Source organism: Citrus sinensis, chromosome 5 (assembly GCF_022201045.2).
Source record: "Citrus sinensis cultivar Valencia sweet orange chromosome 5, DVS_A1.0, whole genome shotgun sequence".
Lineage (NCBI taxonomy): Eukaryota > Viridiplantae > Streptophyta > Magnoliopsida > Sapindales > Rutaceae > Citrus > Citrus sinensis.
Window position 1 is genome coordinate 6,057,633 of NC_068560.1, and position 14,165 is coordinate 6,071,797.

A 14,165-nucleotide genomic window follows, 5' to 3' on the forward strand; every position below is an offset into this window, starting at 1 on the left:
TTAATTAAATTCCTACACGTGGATTTTAATGTTTGTAGTTCTTATTTAATACCATGAGTTGGATGTTCTTAAATTTTTTGCCAATATTGTCATGTATTATTGATTGTTAGCATGGATTTATAAAAATTATATATGATTATCTTTGATTCTATACCTTTCATAAAATTGTTTACACTGAGTGTTTGTAAAAATTTTGACTCTTTATTATATAATATGTTTATATGGAATATTTAGATATCATACTATTAAGTAGAAAAAGAACATACATAAGATTATTTTTAATTAGACTTAACTGAGAATTTATAATTGTAAAGTTGAGTTGATAATTACATAGATTAATTTTGAGTTGACTAGAAAATTGAGAATTGATTAGTAATTAGATAATTGTTGAGTTAAATTGTGGTAGATTCTGAAACAATGGTAAATTCAATCTCTTTAATTCTCGTGTTAATTTCCTCACTTTTAATTTTACTTACATCTTTAGTTTAAATTTCTCCGAATTAAATTTCTCCAAATAAGAAATTTTCTTTCCAACTAGGATATACTTATAATTAGCTTAAATTAGATTTAACTTTCCTAAAAATTGATAGTCCCTGTGGGTTTAACCTCATTATTCCTAGTTTATCCCATAATAGACTCGTGCACTTGCTAGTATATTAAAATTTACACAATAAATTTTTGGTGTCATTGCCAGGGATTGTATTGGAAAGTTTTTATTTGATTTGGATTGTACTCAACCTCTATGGTAGATAATGTAACTATAGACTATAACATTAACTTCCAACGTACTGGCTCTCCAATAAGAATAAATATATATTCAGTGGTTGATTGCCATTTATCCAAATCATAGGGATAGTCATAATCAACATACCCAATTATAACTTGACCAAGTGAATTTTGTTCAAATCACCAGTATGGTTAGAATCAACATACTCAATCATACCTTGACCAAGTGAATCACTCCACTCAAACAATAAACCAACATCTATGGTCTTCAGATTGTACCACAGAATTCATTTCGTAGCTTAGCCAACGTCCTTTATTAGAATTGTACATATACCTACCCACCATACTAATTGCTTATGAAATGTCAGATTTAGTACGTATCATTACTTATATTAAGTTACCCACAACATTTGAATATGGAACTTGCATTGCTGGTAAATTTTAATTTGAAGATGTAAATTAAAAAAAATAAAAATGAAAATCTCATAAAGTCCAATAACATCGGCTAAAGGTGGAAAATAGGGAAAAGCAAAATGTCAAATGGTCAAAACTTCCAGTCTAGGACTGTGACTGAAGCGATGGCTACGTAACACTGAACTACCAGCTGAGAAATTTCTTCTTCATTTTCTGTGCATTTACGTTTTTATTATTATTTAATTTATGTGAATCTGCTTACAAGAAGTGGGCTCCATCTTCAATCCATTGACTAAGAAGAAATTAGTAGGAAAAAAACAAGTTGACTTATCTGATCAATACGCACTCTCTCTTAATCTTTTATATCTGCTTAAGGTTACTTTTCCATTCGGCAACGAAAAACGATCTCTTCCTCTTTCAATGAGATGCTGCAGCCACCGCCAAACGACGTCGAAGCAGGCACCATAAATGCTATCAGCCGATGGACGCGGGGGCAGAAGCCGGCGGCACCCAAATCCAGAGTAATTAGCTATACTAATCTGCTTCACGATGTAGATTTATGGGCTTGCAATGCTGGTGTCTTTATGATTTTGTTCAGCCAGATCTAGTTCTTCAATTTGCTTGGGTTCAGCCAAAACTGTCTGAACAAATGGATTCAGCTCTGAACTTATTTTTTGTTGAGCACTGAACAAAAATAATCCCGGACAATTAACATAATTTAGTGGTCCATAAAAAATCAGCTTAGTATTGAATTGATGTCCAAAGCATATGGGAAAAATATATTATAGAATGATAGTACTTGAGTTAGTTTAATATTTTAATGTTATTTGAAATTTGGATCAATTTAAATTTATTATAATTCATCTTAATTGAGTAGGGATCGGACCAGTATTTAATAAGAAATAGGCTTATTATCTTAGTTTTATTAATAATATTTTATATTATTCTTATTTAGGGTTCATCTCCATTGTTAATTTGACGTTTTCTGTCTTTGAGAGCTATCATTTTCTTGTGCATTCTAGACATATACTAAAATGAATTCTAGTATTGCTTCTGCTTTGCATTGAAAAACTGTCTTTCTTTACTTAATTTTGTGAATCTAATGATCTTGTTAGATATAGGATTAAAAAAAGAAAAAAAATGTGTGAATCCCATGATTACCCGCATTAAAGAAAGTTGGTTATTTGTACGAAAATTGAATGTTAACCTGTACATACCATTCTGTTGATTCTTGGTTGGAAAGGATTCTTCCAGTGATGAAGACGCTCGAGAATTAATTCTAAGCCGCTGACTTGAAGATGTAAGTCCACGAATTTGAAAAAACATTGAATCATCTTTGTGCTGATAAATTTATCAACTTGCAGAAACCTATAAACCCAGATTTATGGTTTATTTCATGTTGTATTGCTTAATTAGATTGATCCCTGCCACCGCTACGGCAACAATCTTCATCTATATTATGATGTCTGGATTACAAGCGAAAGCAAACAACCTTTCTTCAACTGGTAAAGACGAAAATATTTATACCCCTTTTCTTTCTTCATATAAGGAACGCCTTTCAATTTGTTCCTTCTTGTTATCATTTCTAAATTAACTTAATTTGTGAAAATGAAGGTTGTATGATGGAGATGGAAAAGAAGTAAATCTTGAGCAATGTCCAAGGACTGATCGACAACATCAAGTAAATAGAATATTTTTAGTCTTAGAACCGTTTCTTGACTAAACGTAGTACTACCAAATGAAAATTATCAAACTAGTGTTGGTCTTTCTTTTTAGTTAGTTGAGTTTTTGCGATTCGCTATGAAATCGCTGTTGAGTATCATATATGCAGCATTTTGTATTTAAATACTATACAAGTAATGCCGAAAAAACTTATTTTTCTTGTAGTGGAAGTTCTTAATTGTGCCAACACGTTGAAGCATTTAATGGAAAATTGAACTTCACATTGTATCTGGTTCCAAATGCAGCAATGAAATATAAATTTATCTCTTTTACAAGACATTATCTTAGTTTTCAACATCTAATTACAGTAACAATTATTTTCTCCTCCTTGAGTAGGTTGATTTAGAGTGGATCTTTCTGATCGCCAACTTTGTCCTGGAGCTTCCATCTGCTGCTTTTGACCAACTTTCTTCTGTGCAAGAACAATTCACACACTCTCACAAATCACTCTTAGAAGCTATGTTTTGCTTCTTATTCTTTTTTTCTTCTTCTTACTTGATGCATACAACACAAATGACATAGGTATTTATAGTGAATGAAACACAAACATATTCATAACAATACACATAAACTAACATGTTCCACCAACCTTTTATCATAGCACCACTTCACCTAACATGTTTCAAAGAAATCCTTTAATGGCATCCAAAGTGTAAAAATAATCTTCACTCAATTAGATGTTTCATGAATATTACATGGTAGGACCATGATGATGAAGCATGATAAAGGGCCATGTGCAATTCAACACCTGATTCCACTTAAATAAATTATTTGTGTAAAATAAGTTTATTGTTTTGAACAAATATCATTTGCAACTTTGTTTATATGCATTGTAGAGCTCATTCGTAAAGGTCGAAAGGATAAGGTTACATGGGAATGGAAGGCTACATTGCCTTCCATTGCCATCGTTATATTATCCATTGGGAAGCCACAAACCTTTCGGTAGCTTTAAGGATATTTTTGGACTAGTATGTGCTCTCTGTCAGTGTGCTGTTACCACATTTAATTACGATTTTTGTGGTGCACATGCTGATAATCCTATTAAAATATCTGTTTGGCCTATCATTTTTGCCTTTGGTCTATTATGTTCCAAGTTTCTAGGGAATCAATAGAGGACGACCTTTGATCAGTAGAGATGAAGAGATACTTTTATCATGTTCTTACAAGAAATTTGAATGCCATTTGGCATTTGCGCATATATTGTGCATAATGTTGCAGACCGCCCAATTCGCTAGCCCAATTGCCCACAATTTCGGGCTAGAGAGCCAACACAAGGCCAAGAGTGCTAGCTTGGCCCAATTCCGGAAGGTTCTAGGCAACTCTAGCACATGTGAACATGTAAATATTCTAGAATACTTTATACAATTCCAGCACATGCAAATAGCTAGGAAATTGTAAAATACTCTAGAGTTTGACCAAGTTTGGCAAAGTTAGGTGAAGTTAGGTGAAGTTAGGCAAAGTTAGGCAAAGCCTCCCCTATAAATATGGGATGGCATTAAGCATTTGTATCCAACAAGCATTGTAATCTCTCTTTGTGCAATACAAGTTTCTTTGGCTCAATTGCTCTCTTCTCTTGTTCGAGAATCTCTAGGCTTACTTAGCAACATTCGGCAAAGTTGTCTAAGTGCCGCACGGATTAGCTGCGCAAAACACTCATCCCGTGACAAGTGGTATCAGAGCTAAGGTTTGCACGCACGCAAATTAGCTCACGAAGCAATGGCCAACCCTTCGAACGTAGCACAAGAGGGTGTTGTTGGTGTGGATGTTCCACAGGAACCAAGCCGTGGCCGAGAGGGAGAACGCGCCCAAGGCAAGACTCGCGGCAAGTCCAAGGCCCTATCCGTGGATGCGTTGGAGCCTCGTGTAGGCACTCTCGAAATAGCATTGTCCGCCGCTCAAGATAGCCTCGTGGGATTGGAGGAAAGAGTGGATGGTCTCGAGGGAGAATACGCCGAGTTCACGGTGGCCACAAAAGCTCTCATCCATGAGCAAGCGAACATTCTCCGAGGTGAGTTTCGTTCTTTCTATGATGAGTTGTTCAAACTTCGTAGTTTTGTTCAGGACGAACTACGTACTGTCCGTGCGGAAGTGGATGAAGTCCGCTCGGATTGGGCATGGCACAAGCGCACACTCTCCACAAGTCCAGCTTCCGCAAACTCGAGTGATGCGCGCCGCATTGACGTGCCAAAGCCTGACACCTACGATGGCACACGCAATGCCACCATCGTGGACAATTTCCTCTTTGGGCTGGATCAATACTTCGATGCCATGGGTGTCCGAGATGAGGCATCGAAAGTGGGCACTGCACCCACCTATCTTAGAGGCGCTGCACAACTATGGTGGCGTCGCAAGCATGGCGAGATGGGCAAGGGCATTTGCGCCATCGACACTTGGGCCGACTTCAAGCAAGAACTCCGAAAGCAGTTCGCCCCAAGCAATGCGGAGAAGGAAGCGCGAGTGCGTTTACGTCGCCTCAAGCAATCGGGTAGTATTCGGGACTACATCAACGAGTTCACTACCCTCATGTTGGAGATAAGCGACATGTCCGACAAGGATTCACTCTTCTACTTCCAAGATGGCCTCAAGGATTGGGCCAAGACCGAGCTTGATAGGCGTGGTGTTCAAACACTTGACGACGCCATTGCCGTTGCGGAGTCGCTCACCGAATACTCTACCCAATCCAAGGACAAAAAGGCCAACCAAGGCAAAGGCGGGGGAGAGAGTCGCAAGGACAAGGGCAACAACCGCAAAGATTGGGGGCAGAAAAAGCCGCCTAGCAACAAGAGTTGGCAAGGAAAAACGGAGGGCAAGAAGGAGGCGCCAAAGTCGCGAAGCCCATGCTTCATATGCAATAGTCCTCATTGGGTACGCGACTGTCCGGAGAAGAGGTCGCTTAATGCTCTTGCTGCCCAACTCAAGAGCAACCCCGCAATGTCCACGGAGGAACCCCAACTCAGCATGGGTTCTCTCCAACGCCTCGGTGCACTCAATCGCCAACAGCCCGCACTCGTCAAGAAAGGGCTCATGTATGTAAGCGCAAAGGTAAACGGTCAGTCCGTTCGCGTGCTGCTAGACACGGGAGCAACACACAATTTCGTGTCCGTAGACGAGGCCAAGCGCTTAGGCCTCAAGGCCACCAAGGAAGGAGGCACAATGAAGGCTGTGAACTCACCCGCCAAGCCAATTGCGGGAATCGCACAAGGCGTGCACATCACACTTGGTACGTGGAGTGGAAAGCTTGACTTCTCCATCGTGCCCATGGACGACTTCAAGATGGTCCTCGGCATGGAATTCTTCGACCAAGTCCATGCCTTCCCACTGCCCGCTACAAACTCCCTAAGCATCCTCGACGAGAGTAAAGCATGCATGGTACCCACGGAGCGAGGCAAGTCCGAGGAGAAGACACTCTCCGCCATGCAATTCAAAAGGGCTTTCAAGAAGGACCCAAGCTTCTTGGTCTCCATTCGGGAACTAAATGAGGAAGGAAATAACGGAACGTCGCCAAGCCAAGTCCCTCCACGAATTCAAGCCGTCCTCGAAGATTACAAGGATGTGATGCCTCCAGAACTTCCGAAGAAGCTCCCACCTCCGCGAGAGGTAGATCATGCGATCGAGCTGGAACAAGGCGCGAAGCCAACAGCCTTGGCGCCCTACCGCATGGCACCACTCGAATTAGAGGAGTTGCGGAGACAACTCAAAGACTTGCTGGACGCAGGCTACATTCGCCCCTCAAAGGCCCCATTCGGTGCACCCGTGCTCTTCCAAAAGAAAAAAGATGGATCGCTACGGATGTGCATCGACTATAGAGCGCTCAACAAGATCACTATCAAGAACAAGTATCCAATTCCCTTGATTGCGGACTTGTTCGACCAGCTTGGCAAAGCGCGGTACTTCACCAAACTTGACTTGCGCTCCGGGTATTATCAGGTGCGCATCGCCAAAGGAGACGAACCGAAGACAGCGTGCACAATAAGGTACGGGTCTTTCAAATTCCTTGTGATGCCTTTTGGCCTTACTAATGCACCCGCCACATTTTGCACACTCATGAACAAGGTACTCCAACCATTCCTCGACCGCTTTGTGGTCGTGTACTTGGACGACATTGTGGTGTATAGTACCACACTCGAGGATCATGCCCAACACTTGCAACAAGTCCTCCAAGTACTTCGAGACAATGAGCTCTTCCTCAAACTAGAGAAGTGCTCGTTTTCCCAACAAGAGGTGGAGTTCCTTGGCCACAAGATTGCGGGCGGGAAGATCATGATGGAGAATGACAAAGTAAAGGCCATCCTCGATTGGGAGCCTCCCTCGAAAGTACCCGAGCTTCGCTCATTCCTTGGGCTGGTGAATTACTATCGCCGCTTCATTAAGGGCTACTCAGCCAAGGCGGCACCCTTGACGGATATGCTCAAGAAAAACAGAACGTGGCATTGGTCCGAAGAGTGTCAACGTGCATTCGAGGAGTTGAAGAAGGCAATTTCGGAGGAACCAGTCCTCGCTCTTCCGGACCACACCAAGCCTTTCGAAGTTCAAACGGATGCCTCAGATTTCGCCATAGGTGGAGTCCTTATGCAAGAAGGCCACCCAATAGCGTTCGAGAGTCGAAAGCTAAATGACACGGAACGCCGCTACACGGTGCAAGAAAAGGAGATGACAGCCATCATCCATTGTCTAAGAGTGTGGCGACATTACTTGCTTGGCTCACACTTCACGATCATGACGGACAACGTGGCGACAAGCTACTTTCAAACTCAAAAGAAGTTGAGTCCGAAGCAAGCACGGTGGCAAGATTTCCTTGCGGAATTCGACTATCGGCTAGAGTACAAACCGGGGAAAGCCAATGTTGTTGCGGACGCTCTAAGCCGCAAGGCGGAATTGGCAACACTTAGCATGAGCCAACCGAAGTCCGACCTTGTCTCACGCATCAAGGAAGGCCTCCAACAAGATCCGCTAGCAAAGGATTTGCTGGAGAAGGTGCTCGAAGGAAAGACAAGGCGGTTTTGGCAAGAGGAAGGCATCCTCCTCACCAAGGGAGATCGGCTGTTCGTGCCAAGGTGGGGAAACTTGCGGAAGGAAGTAATCAAGGAGTGCCACGACTCTAAGTGGGCTGGTCACCCAGGAATCGAGCGCACCACCGCACTAGTTCAAGCCTCGTATTTTTGGCCGCACATGAGGGACGACATCGAGGCATATGTGCGAACTTGTCTTGTGTGCCAACAAGACAAGGTGGATCATCAACTTCCAGCGGGATTGTTAGAGCCACTACCACTAGCAACAAGGCCATGGGAGAGTGTCTCCATGGACTTCATCACATCACTACCCAAGTCCGAAGGTTGCGGTAGCATCATGGTCGTTGTCGACCGATACAGCAAGTATGCTACATTCATTGCTGCACCCGTCGATTGCAAAGCGGACGAGGCAGCCCGCCTATTCGTCAAGCACATTGTGAAGCTTTGGGGAGTTCCGAAGAGCATTGTGAGCGACCGAGACCCTCGGTTTACTGGGCGGTTTTGGACGAAGCTCTTTAAGATGTTGGGGACCGATCTCAAGTTCTCGACAAGTTTCCACCCACAAACGGATGGGCAAACCGAGCGCATTAATGGCCTCCTCGAGATGTACCTGAGGCATTATGTGAGCGCTCACCAGCAGGATTGGGCGAAGCTACTCGACATCGCCCAATTTTCTTATAATTTGCAGCGAAGCGAGGCTACAGGCAAGAGTCCGTTCGAGATCATCATGGGATTCCAGCCCATGACCCCCAATGCCATAGCCTCGACTTACGGAGGGAAAAGCCCCGCGGCACACAAGCTCGCCCGCGAATGGCATGAGGAAGTGGACATCACGCGAGCCTATCTCGACAAAGCCGCGAGGAAAATGAAGAAATGGGCTGATACAAGGAGACGGCATGTTGAGTACAAGGAAGGAGATCAAGTCATGATCAAGCTCCTACCCCAACAATTCAAGACTTTGAGGAAAGTTCACAAGGGGTTAGTGAGGCGCTGCGAGGGACCCTTCCGAGTTGTTCGACGTGTAGGCAACGTTTCGTATCAACTCCAACTTCCGCCAAGACTCAAGATCCATCCGGTCTTCCATGTGAGCCTTCTCAAGCCACATCATGAAGACATGGGAGAACCAAGTCGCGGAGAATCAAGGCGCGCGCCAACTGCCGTTGTCACCGCGTTCGACAAAGATGTGGACTACATCATTGCGGACCGAACGGTTTCGAGGAGGGGCGTGCCAGCACATAGCGAGTACTTGGTGAAGTGGAAAAACCTCCCCGAGAGCGAAGCCACTTGGGAACGGGAAGATGATTTGTGGTAATTCGCTGAGCACATCCAGCACTTCAAGCACGAGAGCGCGACGAGGACGCCGCGAGCTTAGGTGGGGGAGGATGTTGCGGACCGCCCAATTCGCTAGCCCAATTGCCCACAATTTCGGGCTAGAGAGCCAACACAAGGCCAAGAGTGCTAGCTTGGCCCAATTCCGGAAGGTTCTAGGCAACTCTAGCACATGTGAACATGTAAATATTCTAGAATACTTTATACAATTCCAGCACATGCAAATAGCTAGGAAATTGTAAAATACTCTAGAGTTTGACCAAGTTTGGCAAAGTTAGGTGAAGTTAGGTGAAGTTAGGCAAAGTTAGGCAAAGCCTCCCCTATAAATATGGGATGGCATTAAGCATTTGTATCCAACAAGCATTGTAATCTCTCTTTGTGCAATACAAGTTTCTTTGGCTCAATTGCTCTCTTCTCTTGTTCGAGAATCTCTAGGCTTACTTAGCAACATTCGGCAAAGTTGTCTAAGTGCCGCACGGATTAGCTGCGCAAAACACTCATCCCGTGACAATAAGCTATCTTTCCTTTCTTTTTCTTTGGTGTGTACAGAACAACTTTGTAGACTATAAACAAAAAATCGTAATACTTTCGATTATGTAAGATCGGTAGCCTCAATCCTAGACCTCGATGAAATAAGAGTCTATTTTTCTCAAGTACGGATATTTTTACCCCATGTAAATCCACTCCACTTTTAAAAATTATTTATAATAAGATCTCATCAATTTTAATAAATATATGTTCTGGTATGTAATAGTTTAGGTACTTGATTTTGTATCTTTTAATCCAAAATTTTTAAATGAAATCTAATAATTTTTAATACTTTACATGTGAATTACATAAATTTGACAGTTCAATAATTTATGAGTATTGTACCATAAAGACATTATGTTAGTTTAATCAAACATTAATAAATAGTCAAATATAAAAACTAACGTAATTTTTAATTAAGATTGATTTAAATTAATAATTCTCTAAAATTCTTCTTTATTTTAAATTTAGGGTAAATGTTCATTTAATCTCTACATTTTGGTTTAAGTGTTCGTTTATTCCCTCTATATATATATATATAAACTCAAAACCTCTATAGCTAAATGTGTTACATTCTTATCCTTACTTTTTCTTTCCTTTTAACCCTTAGCAACAATATTCTTGACATTCGTTAATTTATCTATAAAAAAGTTAATTTGTAAATTAATCAATAATTATCAATGTGAAAGAATTGGCACTTTTTGTACCAGTGCAATAATCTTGACAATAATTATCTATAAATAAATTAATATTAGCCAACTAAATTAATGTTTAATATTCTTACAATAATCTTACTAATAATTACTTTATTAAAAATTAAATTATGAAACTAATTCTAAAAGTAAAATAATACAAAGACATTTGTGTAAATGTTTATGTTAATTTTAAGGTTAATTGATAAATTATCATTTTTTTCATTTCATCAAGATCAATAATATTGTTGTAAGGGTATTATTGTAAAATAAAAGAAAAAATAAGGGTAAGAGTGTAACATATTTGACAGAAAGGTGTCTTGATATATATATATATATATATATATATATAGGATTATGCATATGCTTAACTCAAAATAAGGGACTAAACGAGCAATTTCCTTGAAATTTAAGCTATAGGATTGTGCAAGATCTTGAGTACTTTTAAAAAATTATGTGACAACTAAAGGTTTCCAATACTGACTTTTAACCAAAAAAAATTCTAACATATACTTTTATCTTTAGGTACATCTCAAAATCATTATTTTAAATAAATTCACCAAAAATTCTTATCCACCTTATAGGATTAAATTCAACAATTTCAGTAAATATTGTGAAATGTACCCGTTAGTGACCAAGTGTTTTCAAATAATATTTTTAGCTAATCACCCCAAAATAATTTCTCATGATGGTAGAGGTTAAAATATCAATTTACAATTGGAGAAGAATACCCTCTCACCTTTTTTTGGGGGAAAAAAAAGGCACCCATTAGTGACAAGGTACAAAATATTATTTAAATATTTAAGTAAATTATTTAAGAATACCCTCTTACCTTTAAATATTTAAGTAAATTAAATTATTTTCTCCTATATATTTTCGTCTAACCTTTTCTGAGTCATGGGAATTAATGTCAATTTATACAAAGTTGCTTGTATTATTTCTATCTGTAGGTTGGGTTAAGGTTGATACGGATGATGTACAAAATGATAAATTTCACTATTTTTTTTTTTTGATACAAGATAAATTTCATTATTATTTATTCATAAAAACAAAAGCTGAATACAAGTGTTTGAAACAAAGAAAAAGAAATACCATAATTAAAATAATGTAGAAATAATGACTAGTTATCAATCTTTCTTAATTAATAATTAAGACAGGACAATCAATCATTTCACTGATTTTTTTATTTCCATCATTAATGCTTTATTCTTATCCATAATAGCCATAAATTGACAGCAATTGAAAAACAAAAAAAAAAACATTGAAAGAAACGCTTGGTAGTTTCCAAATCCAATTTATAACGTTAACATGCATCCACCTCAGGGCTGTGCATGCTGCTTCCTTGTCATGGAGATAACTAAACTGATATGCTTCGTCTTCTCAACAGCTAAATGCTCAGCCACAAGCGTAGCAAATCGAGCAAACAAAGGATCGATTACGGCGTTTCCAAAATGACTTGCAAGCGTGGGCTCGGTAACAGCTCTAATAGAATTTGCAACATTTTGTCCACACCGATCTTTGTTGAATACAAAACTTTTGTTGTTAACATCGTCACTGGGATCCCAATTCACCTCAAAACTTTCGAACGTGTCGAGAATGAATGAACCTTGCTCCCTGACAATTGACTTGACTTCTTCCTCGCAGGGAAAATAGCAAGGCAGATTGAATGAATCCACGTCAGCCTCTTCAACAAGACCCTAAAACTCAAAAATCACAGCTTGTAAGTTGTAACATATACATATATACATATACACATACGTACACACACACACACATATATATTAAAATGTTAAAGAAGCTAAAGGCTGAGAGAGCCCTATTTTTCAATTAACATGGTAACTCTGGTCGGGTATACTATTGTTTCTATCAGTGCTCTATTGAATTTTTCTGTTCAAATATCAGCAATCCATGCATAAAAGAAAACTTTTAAGTGATGAATAATTAATTTACAGACCTCATTGACCAGTTGAATGAGAGCTTTTGTTAGCAGCTCCCAAAGGCGACAGCAATCTTTGCTCGAGGGATCTGCGATGCTCCTGCCAATAAAAGTGAGAAACATACGTCCTCCAGAAACAATTTCTTCAGAGCGTAAGCTTAAAAATGCTGAGAAATCACGTTGGAACTGCTCCAAAAAAGCTTGACAGACACTGGGAGGGCTCGACTTAGTAATGTAAATATTCCTCTTGTTAGTCTCAAGATTCTCTGGAACCTACACATAAACATATTGACTTAAAAATAAAAATTAAATTAGCACATGAAAGTTAAAAGGTGAAAATAATGCGTACCTTGGAGAGCCAGTGAACACTGTAAGAAGAATGTATGAAATTTATGCTCCTGCTTTGAAAAAGCCTCTCGTAAAAGGAACCTGGCATTCCTGCTATGAAACAAGGTCCAAATTTGTCCTTTTTGATCCTTTTATAAAAATCAGGAAGAGACTCGAAGATGCTGTTGAAGTCATTTCCTGGGAGATCATTGAGAAACACTTGAAACTCGGGTAATTTTTTGTTCACTTGATGGTACAGTTTATGAATAGTTTCAATAATTTTAGATATAACCAAGAAAGTATTGGGTCCTGAGGAGCAGCCTAAATCAGCAACGTTAAAACAACCAGGAAAAGAGGAGCTGAACATATCTTTGATGGTTTCCTCCAGGAATGGCCACGCCTTCGATATCACAGTTCTCTGAGAAAGTAGCAATATAAAAATTAAAGATTAAAGGAATTCAATATAGTTTGTGTCAATAATATAATTAATTACTAATAAGTTCGAAAGCAAATGGACACCTGAATGTCCGAGTTTTTCGCATAGCTAGCTTCTCCACGTCCACCATTCATGCAAGGAACACTTACCACAACCATGGGTACTTTCTTAAATTTACTTCTGTGTGTTGGATACTGATCATGCGTTGCACCCTTTAGCCTTTTATAGAGAAAAGTCTTCATCAAGTTTTACTGAATTCCTATTAATATTGTCATGTTATTTTCATTAATTAATTTGCATAGATTAATGCGCTATTCGCCTATACAGTAATTTCCGTGGGTGCATTTTGCATATGACCGTTACTACTTCTCTGGCTTTTATGAAATTAGTCTTTTGCTCTTATCCAAGCCTTTTATTTGCTTTGGTTTTGATTGTACTTTTTTTTTTAAATCATGCATTGAAATCTTACTTTATGATTAGGGGTGGCTACTATACAAAGACTTGAAATCCTTGGTGGTATAGAGTCAAATTAATGCTTGTATCTTTTGTGTGTATTTATTTTAAAAAATTATCATGCAATTAGTAGTTATATTTAATTAAACTACATATGTCATACATGCATTAATTGGGCATGGTATCTCTGATTTACTTTAAAATTTTTTGTGGTAGAGTGGATCTCTTTTTGGAGCCCCTCATTGTTTGGCTACCATCTAGACCACCTTTTTTTTTTTTAACCTACAACAACAGATTTTTGAAACCAGTTTTTTTTATTTTATTTAATTACTAAATAAAATAATATATTGTCAATTAAATAACTTTTTAAAAATGACCATAATAATGAGAAAAAAAGACAAATAAATTAAAAGTGACAAAAGTATGTCCAAATAAAAAATAAAATGTATGTCCAAAAAAGACAAAAGTTTTTTAATGTTTTTTATAAGATTAAAATATTCTTTTTTTTTTTTATGTTTCATGTAGTATATTCTAAATTCCCTATACTTTTCTTTCTCCCCTCATTTCAGGTTGGAGTTCATGTTTTATATCTA

General features: G+C 38.9%; 1 protein-coding gene and 1 long non-coding RNA gene across 2 annotated transcripts; one reads left to right on the forward strand and one right to left on the reverse strand.

Moving 5' to 3' along the window:
• Positions 1-1,490: 1,490 nt before the first annotated feature.
• LOC102619859 (uncharacterized) lies at positions 1,491-3,088 on the forward strand. Its single transcript, XR_369913.4, has 4 exons — positions 1,491-1,661; positions 2,384-2,440; positions 2,557-2,645; positions 2,755-3,088. It is a non-coding gene; the product is annotated as an uncharacterized LOC102619859 (long non-coding RNA).
• Positions 3,089-11,517: 8,429 nt separating this feature from the next.
• LOC102625129 (benzoate carboxyl methyltransferase-like) lies at positions 11,518-13,336 on the reverse strand. The gene is made up of 4 exons (XM_052442119.1): positions 13,203-13,336; positions 12,706-13,101; positions 12,375-12,629; positions 11,518-12,117 (listed from the first exon to the last, which is right to left on the reverse strand). Exons 1-4 carry the CDS (start codon positions 13,275-13,277, stop codon positions 11,740-11,742), a joined length of 1,104 nt encoding a protein of 367 aa, XP_052298079.1. The 5' UTR covers positions 13,278-13,336; the 3' UTR covers positions 11,518-11,739.
• Between the last annotated feature and the right edge of the window lie 829 nt (positions 13,337-14,165).